The sequence below is a fragment of the Osmia bicornis genome, chromosome 8 (assembly GCF_907164935.1).
Source record: "Osmia bicornis bicornis chromosome 8, iOsmBic2.1, whole genome shotgun sequence".
NCBI lineage: Eukaryota > Metazoa > Arthropoda > Insecta > Hymenoptera > Megachilidae > Osmia > Osmia bicornis.
The window spans coordinates 2,980,125-3,006,408 of NC_060223.1; the positions used below are offsets into that span (position 1 = coordinate 2,980,125).

At 34.1% G+C, this 26,284-nt stretch overlaps 1 protein-coding gene and 1 non-coding gene across 2 annotated transcripts in view; both read left to right on the forward strand.

Moving 5' to 3' along the window:
- The first annotated feature begins 1,479 nt into the window (after positions 1-1,479).
- The window catches only part of LOC114880692, a 72,418-nt gene continuing 47,613 nt past the window's right edge, over positions 1,480-26,284 (forward strand). Inside the window, exons 1-2 of the mRNA XM_046286636.1 lie at positions 1,480-1,561; positions 8,020-8,303. Coding sequence (XP_046142592.1) covers positions 1,480-1,561; positions 8,020-8,303 — 366 coding nt within the window. The remainder of the gene's footprint in view (positions 1,562-8,019; positions 8,304-26,284) is intronic.
- LOC123988093 lies at positions 25,915-26,035 on the forward strand. Its single transcript, XR_006829634.1, has one exon. It is a non-coding gene; the product is annotated as a 5S ribosomal RNA (ribosomal RNA).

Sequence of the window (26,284 nt, forward strand, 5' to 3'; positions counted from 1 at the left end):
CGCGTCGAGGTAGTAGCAGCAGCGACGAGCGAGCGAGCAGTTTGATATTCGTTCGACGCGCGCCACGGAGCCCGTCTGCGTATGGACGCGGAATAAATTATCCCGATGTCTATCCCTCTTCTTTCCCTCCCTCGATTCTCCTCTCGCTTCGTTCAACCGTCTTTCTTCCAACGCGATTGTCTCTTTCTCCAACGATCTCACTCCCACCGGCCATCGCCTGTAATGATTTCTTATTCGTAGTAGTGGGACGATACCGGAAGTGAAGTCAGAACGGCGGAACCGGGCATTCACTCAATGGAAAGTTTAAGTTTCTTTCAGTGCGTGGAAGAAGGGCCCGAGCGTGGATCGGTGTTCCGCTCGCGTGGAAAATCCGCTTCTTTCGCTAGGTACGCAGCATTCCCGCTCGTGACTCGCGCGTGCACGGAAGAAACTCGAGGAACGGGAGAAACTCTTGCCAGTCGCTCGACCTCGCTGTTCTTTCTTTCCTCGCGAATCAACGTCGCCAATTTACTTACCTGAATAGTGAAAAAAAAGATTCCCTCGGAAGGGTTGAAAATTCGCGCCAACCGGAGATTCGCATGTGTTTTCGCGACGTTTTGCTGATTTTCCTGTGCTGCGAGAATTACTGTTTCCACTCCGTTTCGAGGAAACAGAAAAATTGTGTGCAATTTCCTCGGTGTCGAAGGAAACGAAACGGACGGAACGATGGTTGATCTTTCGAATCGAAACTAAACCGAATCGTTTGGATTTCGGTTTATTCGTTTCTAATCGTTTCAACGGGATGGCAAGGAAACGTAACAGAACTAGACTTTTACCTCGAAATGGAGGACTACGATAATTAAATGAACCTCGGAGAGTCATCAACTAGTGGAATTAAACGAGATGAAATTTTATTACGTTACTCATCTTCTCGGTTTATAATTCATCCGCAGACGTTTATTCGCGTTTGAGGTGTTAAATTTTTTTTTTTATATCAAACCTCTAGATTGAATTATTCTGGAATATGTTTATGAAATTTTTCGAAATAACACAGAAGGCGACAGTGGTTGTTGAATTAAGGATAATAACATTCTTGTAACGTGGCAAAAATGACTTTATTATATTAGGGTTTCGTCATTTCAGTGCTTCAATTTCGATGATAAAATGTGACAAATGGAATAAAAGAGACTTTGATTGCGAAAAAAGAAAGAGTTGAAAATGTGCAAGACGACGAGGCTTCGTTTTATTACTTATGTTAGTTTCACGGTTGGCGGTTAATTTTCAGCATTTTCTGCGAAATAAGAGAGGAGGTACTTTCACTTCGATGCCGTGAGTGTTTCTCGATGATAAACATCGATTCGAGTATCGGAAAAAAACGTTCCTCGACGAAACAGTGACAAAGTGATGTATGAGACGTTGTTCGAGATATAACAAATCAGAGAGGCGTTGTCGAGACTGACAGAGAGGGTTTAGCTGCATTTGCGAGAGTATTCTTCAGAAATGGTCAGCCAACACGCGATGGCCACCACGGTTCGAAAAGTTAAGCAGGAGAATCGTCTCAGGCGGCAAAATCAAAACCAAGGTACAGAAATATATTAATTGACGTTAACATTCGGATACTTCGATATTCGTGTAATTATTGCTCGATATACTCATTTACAATTACGTTACAAAAATAATTATTTTATGGTATAATAACATTATGGTACAATATATTCTAGTTGACGGAAAAATACCTAACTTCCGTTTATTTAGAATGAAATTATAATATAATTGTATCGATGAATTAAACTTTTAACTGGGGATGACGAGTTAACTCGTCACTGGAAAATGCTTCTCCGAAGCACATGACGAGTTAACTCGTCATGGAACTTTGGAGACGACCCACGTAAATTTAAACTTGATACATTTTTAACTTTTTAACTGGGAATGACGAGTTAACTCGTCGTAATACAATATGACGGCGCGAATAGAATGCGCTTTTGGTAAGTTAGCTCTTCAATTAAAAAATTAATTTTCGTGTGCCAGTAACGTAATTAATTTTATAGTGCTACTCCAACCAAAACAGTTATACTGACCAAAATTATGCTTAAACATTTTTTATAAATATTTATCAATTCAACTAAAACTATTGGACTCGTACTGTTTTTTAATTCGAACCGTTTTTTAGTTAGAAGATTTAAATATAATTGAAATAGACGTTATGCAGTGGAAAATGATTATTAACACTGGGACTTAGAACTACCAAAGGGATCAAAATGACTGTTTTCTAGTTTCTTATTTTAAATTAAAAAATTTTATCAAGGTATTTTTCCTGGAATGTACATATGTTGGCTATTGTCGAGATAGAGAATGGATATATGTACATATTAAATTATGTTTCACCCTGTATTTATTTAATTTTTTGTATTATTTTCAGCTTAGAAATTAGTGTTCATCAAACGTCGGTAGTTATAGTGTTAAAATAAATGTAGCGTGGTACATATTCAAAAAGTCAGTTACTGGTTGTTGGTTAGTAATAACTTTCTAAAAACAAATTTCTTGATATAATGTTGATGTTTATCTTCGGAAGAACTTGCTTCATTAATTTAATCACATGTTGAATCATTTTCTCATTTATTGCCACCGGTTCTGCGTAGGCACGATCTGTTAGTAATGTTTGGTTGGCTTTGTCTTCCACTACATACCTTGGAACTTACAATGGACAATTCATCAATGAAATCATTCGCTTTTATGTATCCTGGCATAACAGTATCGTAAACGAACATTTTGATTTCTAAAGAAAGTGCAATAAACGTACGCCTTTTTTTGGGGAAAAAAGAGAACGGAGTGCCAAGAATATTATAAATATTATTTCTGAAACTGTAGATTATTCCAGTAAGAACAATATATTAACTTGAAACTTTTTCTATAGCATCAACGAAGAATCCTCCCACCCAGTAAATTTAATGAGTTTGCACAAATTACCAAAGTTATAAGATTTTATTGTCACGAATGACCTACTGTGGGTCCAAGAAGTATTTATACACCATTTAAAACAGAGTACCTCGTTTAAAATTTGACCAAATGACTTGAGGTTTCTTGAGAAGCTATACAAATTAATTTACTAAGATATGTGCTTTTGTCGTTTTAAAAAATTACAATTTGTCGAATTCGGGAAAAAAATAGTAAAAGGCAATTTACTAGTGATGTGCGGCCCGACTAATGTGTCGGGTTTCCGACTAGTCGGGTCGGGAAACATCGGGCGGGCTCGGGCAGGCGTCCAATACATACGTGCAGTCGGGTAGCCCGATTATTTCGGACAATTATCTTATTCCAAAATTCCACATAAAACAGATTTTGCATATGTTTATTGCAAGTACTATTAACAAGCGCATGAAAGTTGGGTCGCGGGCCGCGGCCCGCGGGAGCTCTCCCGGATCTGCCAGACTGTACCCGACCGAACCCGAAATAATCGGGCTACCCGACTGCAAGCATGTATCCGGCACTCCCGAGCCTGCCCGAGCCCGTAATATCGGGTACCCGCACATCCCTACAATTTACTATTTACGGACCGTCGCGCGCCGTCATCACGCACTTCTGTATACACACTCGCGATTAAATCAGGCTTCCATAGGGGTAGCAGGAATTCTCAAAACCTTAATTTTGACGATATTAATATTAAAATTGATTTAGAAATAAAATAATATAATTTTTAATTACTGTATATAACTGAAACGCACGAATAACAAAGTAAATATTAATTCAAAGTTTCTCTCGTAAACGTTTATACATCAGTGGTGGGGAGTCACAAACATATACAATTATAAATGGGACTCCCTTCGTTACATTACATTTTCCCTTGAGGTTCCTACAGAGAATGGCGGGAATTTTGGATACCGTCATTTTTCCTGAAGAAGCTTGATTTGATCACGAGTGTACTTACTTGGCATCTATTATTGAGGTGAACTTGTTTTTTTGCTTTCGAGTACGTGTTATACTTTTTAAATTAAAATTTAAGATTGCCTCCTGTCAACACTGATAATATTCCACGAGATATAACTTTTTGAAAGAAAAGGTTGATTTTGAACTTTCAATACTTATAATTTCACAAATTTAAACACTATCGAGGAACAAAGTATTACTTTCGGGTTTCTACATCGAGTTCTTCAAACCCCCGAAATTAAAAAAATACAAGAATATGTGTGGAAAAGTGTGATTATTTTTATGGAATAGGGTACTTTTTTTTACCTCTTCTTGATTCCAATGTGTAGTTTTATGGATTTGATTAGGTTATCTGATATGTAATGTTATTTCTTCATCTTAAACAAAATAAATAAGAAGATATAATATCATTCGTTCCAAACTTTTAATTTAAAATTAAACATCTTTCATACTGATATTTGCAGTTTACTGAATCGTATACGATTCTTTTTCCATTATAACAATACACGACCATGAACAGCAAAAATCATTTTATAGGAAATCAGAAGTTTAAATTAGAAGCACTTGTCTTTAAATTCCTCGAAGAAATTGTTCGACTACATTTCAAAAAGTCTGAATAGAAGGTTGAAAAAACGCGACATTACGATATCTTCATAATATTGAATAATTATTGGCGTAATTAGGTAGGAATCAGGATGAATCTGGCTCCCCTAAAAGTCTGGACGAGCTCTTTTCTAACAATATGGACATTCACTAATCTCAAATTTTAAGATTCCAAGTTCCAGAATTTCAAAACTTCAGAATTTTAAAATTTCAGAATTTCAAAATTACAAAATTCGGGAATCCTAAAATTCTAAAATTTCAAAATACAATTCCAGAAATACAAAGTCACAAAACTTCAGAATTTCGAAGTGTCTAGCCGTATAAGCATAGTGAATCAGCCCGAGCAACAATTTCGGTTAATATTTATACCAAATAATGCTTTTTGTCTAGAGAATAACCGTGAGCGATTTCAACCCCTTACGCCCTCTGATAAGGGAGATATCAGGGTAGTAACCTTAACTGTTCTTTTTTTTCTCGAAAACAGATTTCATACATCTCATACAAATCTTCAAAATTTCAAAATTTCAGATCTTCTAAATTCCAGATTTCCAAAATTATACAAGTACAAAATTTCTAATTGACCAGGCCTACCCCAGAAGAATGTCCAAGTTACCCAATGAGTATAATGAATCTAATGTGAACGAATTTTTCATTCAGCAGTAAGTTTTCCATGACATAAATAGGTTGGTATGGATATGGATAAATAACAGTAGTAGCATTACGACTCATAATTAGACAATCGCAACGACTCATGATTTCTGATGTAACAAAGCGTACAGGGAACATGATTTAATTTCAATTTACAAGTAGACATTAATTCCGTTACGGTAACGCTAATTATTTTGTTAAAGAAGAAGACATCTAAACTCAGAGCAGAATTCTATGGTGGATACATCAAAGTTTGCTCGAACTAAATGCAGCTTTATATGCAACCAAGCACTGCATTAATTACAAACTGTATACAATTAATTCACACACCAATTATTCTTTCATTAGGGCTTAATGTAACACGTTTTTTGTATCTCTGCTGTTTCTTGTTTGAAACAATAGAATTTAATCACACTTCTTACTGTTATGTTTGATTATTATTAACATTAGAAATAGCAACCACTCAACGATAGTATCTGTACCTGAAAGCCAGAATAATCCAACTCTATTTTCTTTTTTTTTTTAATTAAATTCAGTTATGTACATACATCAGTTTACTGTTCTTTCCTTACTTTATAAGAAGTATAGACATATATTTATATTGCATTTTAAATAAAGAAGATATACTCATTTTCTATTTCGATTTTTGTACAAAGTAATTGGGTTAGTTTGGTTCTCAAGTACAGATATGTAAATTGCTGGAATTATAGCTTGTATTCAATATTTATAAAATAATTCAACAAATTTTGTGAAAAATAAGGCTTTCGAATTTTTTGTACAATATTTCAACCTATAGTTTTGAAATGAAAGAAAAATTAATTGATTATGATTAGAAAAGGCAATTTGGGTATAGAATTGAATCTACAAAAGTTTTTCCAGTAGATACTATTTTATAAACAAACTATTGCTGATATTGAAATGATCCACACTATAGAAGATTTGGATCGATTATCCAGTTGTAGGAAAATTTAATAATGTGATATTTTGCACAAAGCTGAAACTTTTTGCATTCGCTTTCAAATACCATCAAAACCAGTGACACAACCATAACTGTCCAGATTTGGGGGGATTTTATGCCTACCTTCTTATCGTTAGTATCGTGATAATATTCAATTAAATATTTTTAATTCGGTTTATTTACAACAATGTTTTCTGAAATTTTCGAAAATATTCTAGTATTTATTAAAAAGAGATGTTTTTTAATTTCTTAAAAAGGAAATGAAGTGACTCGTCCTAATTGCGTTATTGATTAGAAATATAGGAGAATAATATAGGAAAAAAATACTTTTCATATAATCTCGTCGTAAATTTATTTATTAATTGACAAGTGTTAACATTAATGTTTTTGACAATAAAACAAGTGGAGATACCGTTAGAATCTTTGGAACGTCTCTACTTTCGGGAACGACACATTATATCACATGATGTTTCATGCGCTACTAATTTTGTCTAATAAAAATCTTTTCTGTCCTTTACCGTTTTAGAACTACAATTTGGCATATATGTATCTACTTAGATCTCACAATAAAAATGATTGCAATATTCAATTAGCACAATAATTGCAACATTGAGGAAAACGTGCTCCTTAAGGTTTAGAAGAGTCCGGCGACCACTCTATTAAAAATCTCTTCTTTAATAAATATTTAAATATTTAAAAAATTTTTAATCACGTTGTCAAGAATAAACAAAAATTTAAAAAATTTAATTTAATATTATTATGATGCTAATAAGGTATGAAAAAACTTTGTTTGACTCCTATCAAACAATTTAGGGTGCGTCACTGTTTGAAAATGGTATTGATTGACCTATTAACGTATTTATACAAAATAAAATAATAAATCTTTTGGAATAATAATACGTAACCTCCTAGGTACATAAAATACAAATTACTATTTACTTTTTCTTTAAAATTATTAATAGCCATAAAAATTAAATTTATTTCGAATGCTCATACGAGACCTCTTTTAATTGAATTTTCAATTGTTAAACCATTCTTACACGAAAACTTCGATAAGATGAAACCTACTCAATTTAGGTTTAACAAGATTTTAGTGTATTTCTATTTTCATCATATCGGCGGCCCAGTTTAAAAAGGCAACATCTCAAAATGCTATGAGAAGTATTTTGAGAAAATTCCGTTTCAAAATTTAATGTTGCTTTGAAAAATCCAATTAATATCTTAGTATTTAATATAATAAAATAATATTTTTATGATATAAATAATACAAAAAATCAATTTTTAAAATTTTTGCCTTTTTTAACTAGACCATTGATAGCGATAGTTAGCGCATTGATTGACATAAGGAACACCGGTTAAATAATTTTAATAATTATAAGACAATATCGCTTCTGGAAACACTTGTCTTAGTTAAGTATCAGGACACAATAATTACATTCTGCAACAACATAGGAATTCTTAACAGTTTATGATAGACAACTGAGGATAAATATCGAAACGCCACTCACCGAATTAATCAATCTTATGTTCATTATATGTATATTAGAGTTATACTTATTTATATTTATATCTATATTTATATTATGTTTATATTTATATTATATTATTTACTACGCATTTATGATTATTATGTACCACTAACATTGTAAGCCTGTCGGGCTAAGTCGCTAATGACCCTCGCTGTCGATGCGACTTTAAATTAAAATAAATAAATAAGTAAATAATATCTCTTCTGAAATAAAATGGATCTAGTTGAACAAGTCTAACAAAATTATTCTAATGTTATTATACAAATAAGTGGAAACTTATACCTAAGTGGTTTTTATGTAGGTATTGTTAAACTGATCGACTATTCAGAAGCTGCTTCTTGAAAATATAATTACCTTCGAACGAAATATGTATTCCAGATGAGGAGGAACTTTACAAGCCTGTACCACCACCGAAACCGGTGCCGAACAATCAGAAAAATCAGAACGGGCAACAGGAGAGCAGGGTGCAGACGGTAGCCGAGCAATCATCTCGGACGACTTCCGGCGTAGAAAGGAACGCCACGTTAGACGACAACCAGCTTCGAAGTTCTGGGCAGACCATTGCACCGGAATACAGGATGCCACCGCTTTACGGGGAGGAACAGAGCTCAAATCAGTCTCAACAGGCAGCTAATTTGCAGACTCATAGTAGCAAATTTCCGGTAAGTGCTAAACAGCTTATATATTCCTTACTTACTGCAATAATTGTGCTGTTGGATACAAAAAGGGCCACTAGATGCTCAGGCTCTTTTTTAGCAAAATGATTAATTAGATTCTACACTATTTTCTACGTTTCTTCGTTGCATCCTCAAAATTGACGAAGTTACAGCAAATGTTGTATTGCCGCCCTTTCCATGGCCCGCCGTCCGATGGTTAATATATTACATAATTCAAATTATGTTAATAAAACTATGAAAAAGAAATATCAAACTTTTTAACGTTACAGATTGTTTTGCAACAATTCCACTACATACAAGACACAATTAGTTACCTTTTAAATTTTTAGAAACATTTTTATTGAATCCAACACAGTACTTTCTTCGTTACCTCCAACAGTAGAATTGCAACTCATTAATCACAATTTTAGTTTGAATATCTTGAAGCGTTAGAGTTTTATAAGAAAAACGCCAGAAAATACTAAATTGGTGTGATAAGATATCGAACCTCCACAAGAGTATTATAATATTCTCATTTAATATCGTAAACCCACATTTAATTATAAAACAACCTCTATATTGAGCTATGCTACTGTTGCTGCGAAATTCACTCTCTGATCAAGAGGAATTTAGTATACTATGCCGCTATTATTAAAAAAAAATCAATTTCTTTATGTTTTAAAATACTCTAAATTTTATCAATGTAAAAAACAGTGAAGGTAAAACATTTAAAAGAAGTAACTTTATTAATTTAACTATCAAAGATTTTCATTAAGCTACTTGTTTTTATCAATAAAATTGAATCCATAATATCACTTTTTTCTTATTAAAAATGATTAGCTTTAAATAGAAAACATTTGTTAATTCAGTATTGTATGTATTCTTTCCAGTTATAGACGTTATGGCTAATTCACGAACTTTCCTCCTCCAAAAAATATAATCCAAATAAACCTACATACTAGATTTAGCAAAAATAATAATCACAAATTAACCTGAAATATTTTTAGTATTTAATGATTCATAAGAGCTATAATTATCACATTGCAAGATTAGTACGAATTACTTTAACAACAATAACGACGCATGGAGGTAGAAATAATGGATAAAAAAGATGTATTCGATAAGAGAATCATAATACAGGGCCGAATTAATATTTCTGGGGCCCCAAGGCTATCAAACTTTCGAGAGCCCCCTTGGTAGATAAATTTGGCCCAAAAATTAAAAATTTATTCTAAATAAAATTAAATAACATGCAATCAACTGGCAGCAGTAAAAAAAGATTTCATTCAATGTTTTTTAACATAATAAATAGGTGGTTTATAACAGAACCCGCGGCAAAGTGGGGCCCGGATCTATTAACACCTTAGAGCTTCCCTTAATCCTGCGCTGTCATATGTGTAAAAACAAATCGAAAATTATAGAAAATAATAAATGAAGAAATAGGTTTTGTAATAATATTTTTTTTTTAATATTTCTAAAAAGAACTTATCTTTAAACAGTGCCAGGTCAAGGGGGGATTAGAAACCCCATTCCAAATTCATTTATTGTATCAAAAGTTTCCAAATTTTGGAATCCACTATAATTTTGTAAATTTTAGTTTCAGTTGCTATTGTAAAAATAAATTCTCTTCTTTTAAACTTTTCAGATCATTAAATTATTAAAATATGTAATTGTTTAATGGTTGGTTGGTCTCTAATATTATTTATTTGTAAATAATTATTTTTCTTTACGATTAAATGTCCTTTCATTTTATTTAGAATAAATTGTAACTTTTTAACCAAGTTTATACAACAAAGGGGACTCAAAGCGAGTATTGGAATTAATAATAATAGCAAAGAAGGAAGAAGCTATTTTTTCTTTTCTTGAAATTGAAATTAATTAGACTTATAACTATCTAAGTAAAGAAAAATCAATTTTTCAATAAATCTCCATTGTAGATCATGTGAGAAATTCGATATTTTCCAATTCTGTATTTCTCCTCACTTTAAAAAATATTGAAATACTTGCTGAGAATTAGGTACATATACCTAATTCAAGATGAACGTGTAATTTTGCAAATATTATATTAAAATTAACCGGAATTGGTTAGTATATATTGGACTTAATTCCATTCCTAGCGGTGGATGGAACGAACAAAAAACCTCATCATAGAATTTCCATTAATTAACGCATAACCAGCCGTGTTCAAACATTGATCGTGAAAGATAGATATCATTAAAGGAACAAGTAGGGGAGGAAGGAAGGATAACAGGAACATATGAAGAATAATGTAAGCCGTTCTACGCGATGTAACAGCGTCACGAACAGTAACGCCGTGTGTTAATTAGCGATACACCGTATGCATTAATTCCACGTGCGCGAGAAGATTGCGGGCAGCCACGGTAGCTTCGCTCCCTATACGAACAACAGAAACTGGAAACTTTTGTTATAAACTAGATAGGCGTGCCGATGAATTTTACTACTACCGATAACGCGACGAGTTCCAAGGTGTAACTGACTGAATATGGCGATTCCACTCGCGGACTTTGATGCACCTCCGTATGGTGACTGGACTTGTTTCAAGCCGATGAAAAACCACCACGGTTAGAAGTCAAGGCGTAGCGCTTTATTCGGTATGGTCTGCTCCGACTTTCTAGTCTCCTGATTTCTTTGCTCGTGTGATTCCTTTTAATTGCAGTTTTCTCTCGACGAAAATGTCCAAGGACAAATCTCCTGCATGATTTTCTAAATTCATGCGATAACAATACCGTTTGTTTGTTTGTGGTTTAAAATTTCTTAATGCCGAGGAATACGTGTGTCTGTACTAAAATGGTGAGTAGATGTCTTTTGATATTTACTGCGAAAAAGTTTCTTCTATTTTCATAAAAATAATTTAAATACGTATCTGATAAAATTAACATGTTAATTAACATGTTAATTAGCACTACAAATTCAATATAATCCTACTATTATATAAAAGGACAGCCCCTTTTTCCTTTGGAACCGCTAACCGCGAAAACTACTGAACCAACCGTTACCAACTTTTAACTACATCATCTTCATGTTCCCCGTAAGGTTTAACAACATTAAAATCTACCGATTTTCCATTAAAATGTTATTATGCTATTAAGAAAATGATTTATGATATGTGAATCCCTGTCGCGCATGCGCTCTTACCGCCTGCAACTGCGCACGCGCTCTTGCACCGCTGGAGTGTAGTTTGAGAATCATCCACTAGATGGCGAGCGGCATCTCCTCGAACTCCACAAGAGAGTTGGCGAATTCAGGCCTATAAGACTATAGGCCTATAGACTGTGAATGGGGTCATGGAGAACCACGACATAGGCTTGATTCGAGCGGTGGTTAGGATAGGTCGCTGGGATCCAGAGGTGTGCGACCCGAAAGGGCCCCATACCCCCCAGCTGTCCGCCACTGCCGCCAGACTAGTCCGAAGTCGCGGTGAGCTCCATGAGGTAATGGTCTCCAAGCGGAGACCCCCTGGGCCAGCGCAACCTCGTAGCCTGCTGGAGTCCAAATGCAGGCGCCGTCGCTCTTACTCCGAAGAGGTTGTAAGCGACAGCTCCACAAGTGGGCTGAGCGCGAACGCTGGTTTGTGGGCCTCTCGTATGAGGTGTGGAGTCGCGTCCAGATCTCGGGAGGCCCCCCGGAGGCTTGAGCGGCTCCGGGGCCCGCAAGGGCAACAAGTGGGATCATAGGCGTCCTACCCCTTAAAAAAAAAATTTAAAAAAAAGGGAGGGGATCACGTGACGATAGCTATAGAGGCAGTACGTGTCGGAGAGAAGTGAAACAAAATCAATCAATTCCGAAGGAAAATCCGAACGGATAGAGGTGCAATAAATACCGCTAGAAAGAGGAAAAACCAAAGAACACAGGTGTATAAAGGCATCAAAAAGGTACACAGAAACATGTTGCTTAACAGATATGAAACTGGCGAAAGAGGTAAGAGGTTAGATTGACTAATGAGCTGCGTGAAAAAAGTCGATATTGTAGATTAATAAACGACGTGGAATAATACGTCGATAAATGTAGATCGATTGGATGATAAACTGATAAGATAAAGAAAAACGAAGGTAGCGACATCTAGAGGCAGACCAGAGCGGCCGCATCAAGTCTGGCGCAACCACGTAGAGAAGTATGTATGCCTATACACGCCTTTTCACGCACACAGCTGCCTTCACTGCAGGGGCCTCCTCGGTCAAGTAAGCGATGACAGAAATGAGATGTCGACTACCACATTCTATTGTGGCGTCACTTCCTTTGGGTAGCGTAGCGAGAGGATCACCCTGTAGAAGCGAACACAGAGAGAGAAAAACATAGATGAGTAAGACAGGAGACGGAGAGCCCAAAGGATTCCGGAAAAAGAGGAAGGCCGACTTTAGCTGAACAGCTTGGGAAGTATAGGTCGGGCAGCCAAGGATCACTGCTGGACTCTTTTAAAAGAAAAAGAGAAGAAGAAGAAGCAGAAGAAGAAAGAAGAAGAGTGGAGAAAGAACTGATAGAAAATTTCCAAAAAGCAAGAAGAGTAGGAAGATCACCACCGGAAGAAGCTACGGAAGGAGAAGGAACAGAAGGCGAACCTAAAGATATAAAAATGGACAAGTTAGACAGATTGACTGAGCTTGTACTGACAGTGAAGAAGGACACACAAGATATTAAGAACTAAAAGAAGAATGGAAAAGAAAGCAAGAAGCGTGGGAGCGAGAAAAAGAAGTAATACAGAAGAGAATTAAAAATCTAGAAACTAAAAGAGATAAGGCGGACGAATTAATTGAAAGAATAAACCGTATAGAGCGAAAAGAGGAGGCAAGAGAAAAAAGGGAGAAACGAAACAATATCACACTGAAAGGAGAAGAACTATCAAGAGGCGAAACACCGAAAGATACGGTAGTAAAGGTAATATCAGAAAATTTGCAGGTGGAGGTGGAAATAGAGGATGTTTTCTGGACGAGAAAGGGAGAGAGAGGGAGTATTTTGATAGCAAAGTTAAGAAACTGGCAACAGAAAAAGGAGATAATGATGAAGAAAGGCAAACTGAAGAAGAAGGGATATGGAAGGAGAGACGGCTTTGGACGGAGGAAGGAAAGAGACACTACCAGGAGGAAGTGGAACAAATTGAATTCGAAAAGGAGGATTCAAACGAAATGATGAAAGAAATGGTACATAAGATAAACGGGACGGTACTCAAGAAAGTGGTAAAGGTAATGAAATTGAAACCAAGGTACAAGAAATGGTGGGATAAAGAATGCACAGAGAGAAAAAGAGAAACGAGAAAAGAGCTGAGAAAATGGAGAAGAGGGAAAGGGGAAAGGTGACATACATTCAGAAAAGGAGAGAATTCAAGAAACTCTGCGAGAAGAAGGACCAACAACAGAAGAAAGAAGAAGAAGAAATAGAACAAATTAAAAGCACAAATGAAATATGGAAATATATCAGACGGGAAAGGAAAAAAAGAATAGGAACAACAAACAAAGTCAGCATACAGGGCTGGAGAAGATATTTCACGGAATTATTAGAAGGAAAAGAACAAAAGGATCAAGAAGAAGAGAGATTAGAGGATACAGAGGAACAACAGGATACAAATGAAATTATAACGGAGCAAGAAGTGATGAAGCAAATTAAGAAATTGAAAAAAAGGAAAGCAGCAGGGGAAGACGGCCTAGAAAACGAGGTCTGGATACATGGAGGAAGTAAGGTACTCACCAGAATCACAACACTGATAAACAAAGTATGGAAGGGAGAAGGAATGACAAGGAGATGGAAAGTAGGTATAATTAGCCCTATATTTAAGAAGGGAGATAGGGATGATGTAAAGAATTACAGAGGGATAACGCTACTAAATACGGCATACAAGATATACGCGATGATTCTGGAGAACAGATTAAGTGTAGAACTAGAGGAAAAAAAAATCATACCAGAAACGCAAGCAGGATTCAGAAAAGGAAGAAGCACAATGGACAACATTTTTATTCTGAACTACGTGGTAAACAGAGAAATCAAAGAAAAAGGAGGAAAGCTATATGCTTTCTTCGCAGATCTAACAGCGGCTTTCGATAAAGTAAACAGAGAAAAACTGAGCAATGGAGGAAAAAGGAATAAGTAACACTCTAAGAACGAGAATTAACGAAATTTACAAAGAAACAGAGAATAGGATAAGAGTTAATGGGAAAGTATCTGAAAAGTTTTGGACAACGAAAGGATTAAGGCAAGGATGTCCACTAAGCCCTACCTTATTCTCGTTATACACGGCGGACCTTGAAGAGAAATTGAGAGAAGGACAAGCAGGAGGAATGGTGATTGGAAAAGAGAAGTTTTGGTCACTGTCGTACGCAGATGACATCGTACTGTTAGCAACACATCCGCAGGACTTAAAGGAAATGATAAACAGAATGAAAAGATACTTTGAAAGAAGAGAGTTAATGCTAAACGCTGGAAAGTCGAAGATAATAATTTTCAAGAAAGGAAGAAGTCGGAAGAAAAAGGAGATATGGAAATGGGGAGAAGAAGAATTAGAAGAAGTAAAAGACTTCAAATACCTAGGGTATCACTTCCAGAAAAATGGAGGAACGGAGATGCACTGGAGAGAAACAGCGAAAAAGGCGATGATAGTGATGAAGCAAACATGGGGAATAGGAGAAAGGAGATTCAAAAACAACTTTGAAAGAAGGATGAACATCTACAGAAGTTTGGTGAAAAGCGTTATGATGTATGCAGCAGAGATATGGGGATGGAGCGAATCGGAGAGACTTGAAAAACTACATACAAAGTACATAAAATGGGTATTAGGATTGGACTTCAATACACCAACATATGTATAGTAAAGGATGAAACAAAGGAGGACAAAATAAGAATAGAAGCAGGCAGGAGAACAGTGAGATACGAAGAAAAAACAAGGACGAAAGGAATTAACAAGATAATACTAGAATGCTGGAAAGAGGTAGATACAAAATGCAAGAGGAAAAGATCGAAATGGAAAGAACAGAGAAGACAATACTACGAAGAGAAAGGAATAGAAATAAAGGATGTCAAAGCTAGATGCACGGGTGACCTAACGCTAGCAGAAAATTTATCACAGTTAGACAGAGTAGAGCAGTGCCAATCATTTTATGACAGAATAGTAATAGGAAGGTATAGCGGAAAATACAGAGGGATAAGGGAGGAAAACCGAGCTTACTATTTGAAAGCAGAATACAAACGAAGGGACCAGTCAATGATTGCAAGGTTCAGATGTGGGAATGAAGAAAGAGGCAACAGATACTGGAAAAAGAAAGAGGACAACGTCTGTAGAATGTGTGGATTAGGAGAGGAGAAAATAGAACACTTGTTAGAAGAATGTAGGGAAGTAGAAAGGGATAATGATTTAACAAGGTGGAATATTTTGCAGGGTCAAGAGCAGGGGAGAAAATGGATGAGGGAAATAATTCGAAGAAAGAAGAAGATAGGCCAGGGACAGAAGAGCTGAAGCTCACGGACGTTATTGTATTAAACTTAATGTACATATCTTATAAAATATTGTAGGCGCACTCACGTGCCAAATCCCCTTTCAAAGCAGAAAGGCAAGAAATAAAGATATATATATCTATTAGACTGTGAATAATAATGCACGTTTAATATAAAAAATCATAAGTATATAAGATATGCTTAAAATATAAAATATTATTGTTATTATTAGTATATTTAATAATATATACAGGGGTATTTAACAACACCTTTGCAATTGTTCTGGTACATTATAGTTTGCGGTACAATAAATTACAGGCATTTTTTTTAAACATACATAATTTAAAAAACATTTTTTAAATAGATAATACAATTCAGTCATACTATGTACACTCAGTCCCATCGAAGTTGTCGCAGTGAAGTTGCCGCGCTAACGCATTCACGCCGCGGCGGCGTTAGCGCGGCAACTTCACTGCGACAACTTCGATGGGACTGAGTGTACATATGTATATTGTATATCCCTATAGAAACTAATAAAAATAAATCTATGGAACCCAATTACTGAATCGTAAATTTTGTAACTATGTTTTATACTTTTATCGTAAATTTTGCAATAGATTTTCTTTTATCGATTTTGTCAATAACAAAAGTATCACTTTCAACCTACCTTTGCATTAATGTTTGTTTCCTTTTTTAGTGTGATGAAAGATACATTTTTTTATTATCATATTATATTTACAACTAGCTTAAAAAATCTAACCAGTCGTGTTTTTACTTACATCAAAAGTGTTTATATAATCGATAGATTTATCCCTTTTAAGTCTTCTGATTTCTTTAGCCAGTTCATTAGTGTAATTGTTCATTCTATTTTTGTGTATTATTGCGAATTTTTCTATTGGTACTTGGAAAATTTTGTAGCCTTAAGTCTTTATGAAGAGTATACTTAAAGCCTTATTCCGGAATCATTGGGTGATATTTATATCGCTTTTTTTGGCACATCCCTATAGTCATATTCCACGTGTCCATTTTGGAACGATAGTAGCTTTATAGAGAAGTAGTTTATTGTATAGCACGAGTCCCAAGAGTCCCTGATTTCAGTCCCAGGATCCAGTAGACATGCTTTTCGTTTCTAGGTTCAGTTGTTTCCTCTTCATTTTTATGTGATTTTTCCATGTATATGACGTTCTTTTTTATCTTGAGATATTCATTGTACAGTTTGACCTTCAAACACGCAACATATTTTAAGGTAAACGTGCTGTGAACTGATTCACTAATATTCAATTTTAATTTTTCACTTTTTTGTCCATTCTGCTATCTTGTTCACTACTTCCTGCAGGAGTCGTGATGCCACAACAGGGTTTCCGTTCAGAACGCAGTCATCTGTGTACATCGCTGATAGCACACCGTCGCTGTCAGGGAGATCTACTTTGTAGATGACAAATAGTGAATGATAATACACTTTAGCAGCATTGTAGGGTGACTAGATCGATGTAACTAAAAGCCGGGACAGTATGTTTCGACAAAAAAAAATTAGCAAGTAAATCATTTTTGCTACACTTTATGTATGTTTGCATTATACTCTATCGAGTGAATAAATGGCGGATCGATCAATCGATGATTGCTAATTATCGCTACCACGAAATGCAATACGTCCATTGGAATCTTCTACAATAACTCTAAATTTTTCACTGAAACAGTGAAACGTTGAGTCTCTATTTCTAGAGGTGTGCGAATACTCGATTTATTCGAGTATTCAAATTTCGAGTTAAACAATGATCTGTCGGTCGAACCGAGTCGAACACTTGAATTTGCCGAGCTACTCGAAATCGACGAACTGTTTGAAACAAAAGCGAGCTACTCGAAAAAATCGAACTACTCGAATATTCGAGCTGAAAATTCATCTTCAAGTAAATCGAAGTTTTACGACGGCTCGAATATTCGAGTAGCTCGCTTTTGTTTCAAACAGTTCATTGATTTCGAGTAACTCGGCAAATTCAAGTGCTCGACTCGGCTCGAACAATCGAAGCGAGTTCAGCTCGGCTTGTAAATTACGAGTACTCGCACACCTCTATCTATTTCTGTCACTTCTGCTATATGGTAGTACGGAATAATCATAGTGTTTCGATATTCGATCATAACAATTGCGGAGCAATTAATAATGGTGGAAAATTAAAATCATTCAATAAGCAAAATAGCGACATTATTTTTAAAAATAACCCTAATCTAATCTAACCAAAATAACTACATGGAATACCTTTTTCCCCATATTTTCTTCCGAACAAATATAATTTTATTAGGAAAATGAATACAACAAATGTAATTTCTAACTTTCCTCTTAAAAACAAAATGATTTAAATTTTCCGCCGTTCTAACGGTAAGGATAATGATGATATCACTCGTGCAAATATGACTATCTTTAGAAAGCAGTCCTGATTTTCTACTTTAACTGCAGTACTAATAATAACATTCATTATTTATTATATTTAGATGAAAGTTGTTGAAAGTCATTCCCCTTACTATAAACAAATTTCCTTATAAATATTTTTAAGAATTGTGAAATCCAATGTTTTTTAAAACGAGGCAAAAAACGAATTCTAAGGTAACAGACACAGTGGTTGAACGAATACGACTGATTAAATAGGCTCAGTTATTGAATTTGCTTTTCTTGCATCTGATTAATTATTAGAATTGTTCAGACACTTGTAACTTATTTTACTACGTTGGGCGGGATATTCTAACTTTTGAACAATAATGTAAAATTAATTAAAAATTTGTTTCTTTTTTTAGAAAAGCAAGATAAAAAAATGAAAATTGCAAATATTTGAAATTGATCCAGCGAAAAACGTGGATATCTCTATGTGGGCAATTATTTAAAGAAATAAATAATCTAAAAAATCATATTATTGAAATATAAAGTAAATTTAAATAAGAGAAATCAGAATTTCCACTAAATATTTGTATAACTCGTTCTGTATTATTTTCATATAATAATTATGATTTTCATCTCAATCTCTATCTTTTTATCTTAACTATTTTATCTAACTTATCATAATATGTATAATACATAATCTTGTTTTAAAGCATGGTATTACAAAATTATTTCAAATCTAATAAGGAGATTATAGTTGTAAAATTATAAAGCTACATTTGTTAAAACTATTTAAATGAATAATTATTATCTGACATGTGCTACCATTTTGTCTCAGAATGTATTTTGTATTTAATACGACGCAATGATTGACTTTGGGTTTATGTGTATGGAATATGTATATGTACGGAAAAGGCTATGCATTTTTATCATGTTTTGAACAATTCTATTTCCATATAAGTTAATAATGTGTTAGAAACCATGAAAATCAGCGGAGCAAGTAAAAAAATTCATTGCGGCAATCCCCGCTATAAGAGGCAGTACAGACTTAAGTAGTGCAAATTACGTTTGAACGAGTCACGGTTGCAGGGAGAGCGTAATTATAAATGCAGTCGAGTGAGAATAGTTGCTCGTTTAAAAATTTCCTGTTTAAGAAAGTATGGTAAATTTGAAAATAGCTGATTATTTTATAAAATTGCGCTACCTCCGACAGTGAACAATTTTAATAAAAATTACCTTTTCATGTATTCACAACGTCAGTATTAACCCTTATTGGAATAGTCCATTTATGTAACGTGAACAGACAGTCGAAATTCGTTCAAATATACTGCCGCATCGGCTAAAAGCGTGGAACCATCTTATTCAAATTATTCTTTACCACATAAATCACACAGGGTACACTAGACCCTTATTATATTGCCACGGGTGGAGCTGCAGAAGTAGAAAATTTATCAACTTTCCAAACTGTCATTCGGATGGGGAAGGAAAGATAGAAATGTTTTATTTTCATAGACTATGATGGTATAGAACGGTGGCATTAGCATTAGAGGTGTGCGAGTACTCGAAATTTACAAGCCGAGCTGAACTCGCTTCTTTTGTTCGAGTCGAGTTGAGCGCTTGAATTTGCCGAATTACTCGAAATCGACGAACTGTTTGAAACAAAAGCGAGCTACTCGAATATTCCAGCCGTCGCGTCGTAAAACTTCGATTTACTTAAAGATGAATTTTCAGCTCGAATATTCGAGGAGTTCGATTTTTTCGAGTAGCTCGCTTTTGTTTCAAACAGTTCGTCGATTTCGAGTAGCTCGGCAAATTCAAGCGCTCGACTCGGCTCGACCGACCGATCATTGTTTGACTCGAAATTTGAGTACTCTAATAAATCGAATACTGGCATATATCTACTTCTAATAAAGTTTACTAAGTAATTTACTAACAATAAGTTAACTAATTAAAATTTAAAAATGTGTTTTTGTTTTAAAGTGTGGTAAAATCCTTTTTGATCCACAGCATGTGCTTAAATTTAACTATTCTTTAGTAGATTCAAATTGTTCTGTTAATCCTGTTTCTCATGTATAATTTAAAATATCCATAGAATTTGTAATTTATGTTACACTTTCTAACAACTATCTATCATAAAATCTAAACTTGGTTTCAATTTTCTCCTAACTGTATTGATATCTACCTATTTTTATTGAAACACAAGATTTACGATTCTATTGTATTTTGCGAGAGAAAGTTAATTGTGAACAGTTATTAACGCGTTTATACTAATTAAGACTAAAGCAGGAAGCAATTATTTTTGCCAAATAAAGCGCGAACACGATTTACGAGTAGAATGCAAAGTACTGTATTGTATTTAACGACTTATGAACAGTTCTTCAAGTTGCCGACACAAAGCAAGCATGCATAATTTCGTCATGCTAATAACGAAAACATAATCATGCTCTTCATACTAATTACAGGAAACGATTATTTTGACTACATGAAGTTCTAATATGATTTGCAATTATATCGTTTTCAACAAATTATGAACATTTCTTCTAATTACTGAAATAAAGCAAACAGTATAGTTATGCTAGTACAGTGGTACCTCGGTATACGACCTTAATCCGTTCCTGATGTTTGGACTTATACCGAATAGGACGTATACCAAATCAACCTTTCCCATAAGAAATAATGTAAAAATGATTAATCCGTTCTTATGTAAAAAAAAGCTTCTATTAATATTATACCTACATTAATGGGGTTGTAAAATAATTTAAACACTGTTTATGTCATGAACAGCATTTAAATGATTTCCTAGAAGTTTATAAAAAATATTCACTAGTGTATTTAACATAATTAATTTGTAAAATATAAATGTAACCTAATGATAGATTCTAAATTAACAAACCAAATGGAATAAACTTTATTGCTTCCTGTTTCGCAGTTGTATTTTGTTATATGATATTCTCACTTGTATGATCAGTCAGTTAATAATACATCAACTCTGAATATAATTGATTATTGATTTAATTTTTCCTCTGAGATAATTATTTGAAAATGACGCAAAATTCACATAAAAAATTGAAACAGGACGTATTTCGAATTGAACGTATTCCAAAGCAGAAGTATACCGAGGTACCACTGTATAATACAATACTTAAAGAATTATATAATTTTTTCAAATATTCAAGTAATGAAATTTTCAAACATTTAACATGTACCGGGTATTTTGTCATAACTGATGTATTCGCGACCAAATCAAGCTTCTTCAAGAAAAATGGTGATGTCCTGCGTGCTTGACCCTTCTCCATAGGCATCCTCGGAGAAAATGAAATATAGCAAAAGGGCGCCCATGTATACAGAAATATAGCCCTATTATTTGCGTGTAAATATTCACATCGGTAAATTGATATTTATTTATTATTCATATTTCTCAGTTATATACTAAATTTTATAATATTTAATAACTAGGAGTTATATTACTTTTGCCCCTAATTACTTTTAATATTAATATTATCAAAATTAAAATTTTGAGAACTTCTACTTCCCCTTTACTACTACTTTCCCTGGGGGAGCCTGATATGATCGTGAGTTTGCAACCGGAAACCGGGTGATTCTATACCTATGAGAAATAACTCGAAATTAAAAAATTAAATTTAGTTTCATGTTGGATCAAATAAAATACAAATAACATTTATTATTCAATTTATTAAATTTCATAAATTCATATGAAAACATGTTCGAACTTAAACATTTAAGATAAGTCTGAAAAATTATGTTTCGAATGCAGTGTCGGCTTTCGAATTTTTCGAGTCTCGATTTGAGTTCGGTTCCCAAAATTGCGGGTATGTACCCGAATAAATTTGCAGGTCCTCACCTGACCCGCCCGAGGCTTGGGTGCCCGTACCCTCCTATCGATAAATGAAAAACAAGAACATTATTGTTTACTAAAAATGTTTATTATTTACTAACAGAGTCGAATTCTTATTTGACACACTGTAACCTGAAGTTTCTACTTTCTACAGATTCTACACTTTCGCTATTTAGCAATTCTATTTGTTAATTCATGAAATTCTTATTACTGGTGAATAAGAAAATACCGTTGAAATTGTACACAACTTTGTATTGTATCAATTAACGTTGTTCGGTATTTCTGAACAATTGTTTCATGGAATACTCTTTTCATCGCATAGTTCTTTTGACAAAGAAACAAGTACCTGATTCTCAGTATAGAACAACAAAAAGCAAATACCAGTAAAATCAGAATCTCGTTACACGAGTCGTCCGAGGAGCATGCGAGTTCTCGTACTACTATAAGGTGGTGTTTGAGGAAACACACATTTCTATAGTTTTAGTAGGTTGCTATAATGCTTTTTACGTGTACAGACTCGAGTATCCAATAGAACGTAAATGATAATGAAGTTCAACAAAATGATTCTCACGTTATACTTTCATATTTATAACCCATCCACAAATCAACAGTTCGACACCTGATGTGAACAACATTGTAATTTTTGTTACGCTGTTTTGCAACTATAATACAAACGTATTAAAAAAATTAACTTTTTTAATAATAATACTCATATAGCAGTATTGTATCTTTCCAGTATATATTTTGCTCTATTCTTGTAATAACTTCGAATTTTCAAAAAATAATAGTTTTACTATAAGCCGAGGAAAAGTTTTCATGGCGTGACGTTCAGCGAAAAGTTTCATTCATTTATTTCGAATTATATCAGATACGCCGTAAAAAGACTCAATTATAATTTCCCCAATGAAGTTCGCACCCTGCTTAACAGCCACAACCAGTCCAAAAATGTAGTGAATTTTCTAAAAGACATTGAACTGTACGACTCACTATAGCTTATGCGACCTTAAACAATTAAATTAAATTAAATTAAATTAAATTAAATAGTTTTACCTCTTTAAAATTTGAAGAATGTTTAAGAAGGCTTTTTATTTAAGAAATGAAAAAGTACCTCTCTTATTATTTATTACTATCACTGGTAGTTATTATAGTAAATATATATAATTTTATAGTTATTTAAGCATTATTCGTTAATTGTAGAAATATAATACATATTAGAGTGCATATTATAATGCATATTCTAGTTGCATTAGATTCACATTAGATTCTACAATGCATATCTAGATTCAGCTTGCTTCGAATAATTAATTTGTTATATAATGCCTTTATCCACTAGTGGCTTGAATTAATGCTATCGCAAATGGATCTCGTTTAACGTGAGGCAGCTTGTAATTTCCTATTGATAATAGAATTTAGATAAAATTTAAGTAAAAGTATTATCATACGCATTGGAAGAAAATTTAAACATGAAAATCGCATAAAATTCACCCCGTAGACTGGTCAACCAAGAGGTTTTAGCATTGGCGTAGTTAACACTTTTTTCTAGGATGAGCCAAGCTTCTTATTTTTGTTAACAAATATTAGAATCTTGGTATTTTTTAATTTTTTAATTTTGGAGCTCTAAAATTTTGGAATTTTTGAACTTTAGAATTTCAGAACTTCAGAACTGTAGGACTCTGGAACTCTAGAACTTTAGAGCTTTGAAACTTTGGAGCCTTGGAACTTTGAAGCTTTGGAGCTTTGGAACTGTGTAACCTCGGAACTCCAGAACTCCAGAACTCTAGACCCTTATAACTCTGGAACTTTGGAATTTTTGAATCTAGAACCTTAGAAGTTTTGAATCCCGCAATTTTGGAGTTTTAGAACCTTTTTTTTTTATTTTACAGGAAAGGAAATACCTTTATGTACGCAGGGTGCTCCCCCTGTCGCACTATTCCGCTAAGGGAGTCCGGGCAGTGTGGGACTCGTACCACCCACGCCAAAAAATTCAGAGCGGTACCGGAGTTTTAGAATCTTAAAATCATATTGCGAGTATAATCATATAATTATACAATTATAAAGGGGTTCAAATTCCAAATTTTGAGGGGGCCAGGTCCACTCCAGCTTCCACCTAATTACGTAAATGATTTTTAGTTTAGAGACAGGAGACAAGTTGTACAGAAAATGCAAAAAGTTTCTCGAATGAATTCCATCAAGAAATGGAAAAGCAAGTGCGTCTCCAAGGGATTTCACAGACACTCATAGAAAATGGGTGTAACGGTCGATAAACGAATAAAAGAAAATGTGTGAAATTCAGGAGATACCTTAGCTGTATAGAAGAGGTATGGGGGAAGGATATAGTTTGCTGACGAAAGGAAATTTAACATTTTTTCTGCTGATAGAGTACCATTAATCCCATACATGGCCGTGACAGTGACAAACTGATCGCAGTATGTTGTATGTGGTTCTGATGAAAGATAACAGTAGCCAAAGGATTAGAAGTGAAGCGCGGTTTATTATAAAAAAACTAGACACATGAGTTATGTGTCCCTCGCTTTAAATATGTCATAATATTCAATCTTTCAGGCATATTATAATTGAATATTATTGAATGTGCGCATTTAGCTCTGAATTTTGTTTTATTGGACACATAATGGATTAAACAGGGCGGAAGAAGTATGCTCACCCGAGGCAGTATTTCAACCATTAAAGCTGAAATATTGGTCTTCGTCGAGATAATAATTCAAGAATAATTTGATACAAAATATTGTACGAATATTTATACGATATTTAAATTTGCATAGAATAATGACTCTAAGCACAACGCTTGTAAGATCCTGATTTCTACTCACTTTGTATCTTTTTTGAGATTATAAATAAAAAGTATGCAGTAGTTGTAAACAAAATTTTAATTATTTTAACATTTCCGCTACTGCTGCGTGAATGTCAAGCTTCCTAGATGGCGATAAATATTTCTCAAGAAAATGAAGGAACTTATTTTGATACTAAACAAGAAGGGATTAAGATTTCTGGTGCCTAGAGCTATTTAACTTCCTTTCAAGGGTTCCCTTGATTGATAAACTAGGTTAAAAAATTCAAATGCATTCCAAATAAAATTAAATACCTTTTAATCGTAAAGAAAAATAATGGTTTACAAATAAATAATAATTTAATAATGTTAGATTTAAGTAAATTTAAAGATAAGCCATAAAGATGGCGCTGAAGATTTCCGTTTCTTTAGTTATTTTTTGTACGTTACAGTCGAGATGGATTACTGCGTGTTATCGCTTCCCACGTTTAATAATCGATTAAAGATCCATACTTTATTTTTCTTATAATACACAAATATGGTTTATTTTTATTATTATCCTAAAGACTTACTTATATATGTATATATGTATTTTTCTAATATTCTAAGTGTAATTAAGTTGTATAATAAAATGTATATAAAGAACATTCTAAGAAATAATTTAATGATTTAGAAAGTTTAAAAGGAGGGGATTTGTTTTAGCAATAGTAATTGGACCTAAAATTTACAAAATTGTAGTGAATTCCAAATTCTGGAAAGTGAGGCCCGGGACTGTAAACCCTTTAGACCCTCCTTGATCCGGCGCTGACATCAAACTTTAATTGATAAAAACACTTTAAATTATTGGTACCTACTGCAGTATTATAAAATTTTGATTTTTTTACGTCCGAGAAACATATTGAAGAGTATGTCAGTTAACACGGGGAATGTCGCCAAAAATCCTTCTCACAAACATTTTTTTTATGTAAAATGAGGCTACAAAAATTTCAGTCGAATCGCATTTAACGGATTTTCGGAAATACAACTGTATTAATCACATTTTTATTTTACACAATTGCAGTAGATTATACAATGGAATACCATGGATATGAACAACTAATTGTTTCTTTAATTACGTTGTATATTTCTTCGGCTTTTAAGGTTTTCTCCTCTAATAAAGCATTTATTTTCAACTAACGGCCATACGACTTAGGACCACTACCGGTTCTCGTCCGATCACCGAAGTCAAGCTAAGTTCGGCGCGGATAGTACTTGGATGGGTGACCGCTTGGGAACTCCGCGTGCTGTTAGTTCTTTTTTTTTTCTTGAACTAAAAAAATTTTTTGACAGCCGTATTCGATAAAGCTCTCTCGTATTTAATTTTTAACTGACTTCGGAAAAGGAGGAAATTACTCAATTCGATCGGTATTTTTTTTTATGTATGTTCGCCAATTACTCGGTAACGGATGGACCAATCGGAACGAAACCTTTGCATCTTGTAGAGTATGTCTCCCGATTGGTCCCGTTAAAAAAACATTTTGCATTTATTCATTGCTAACGAC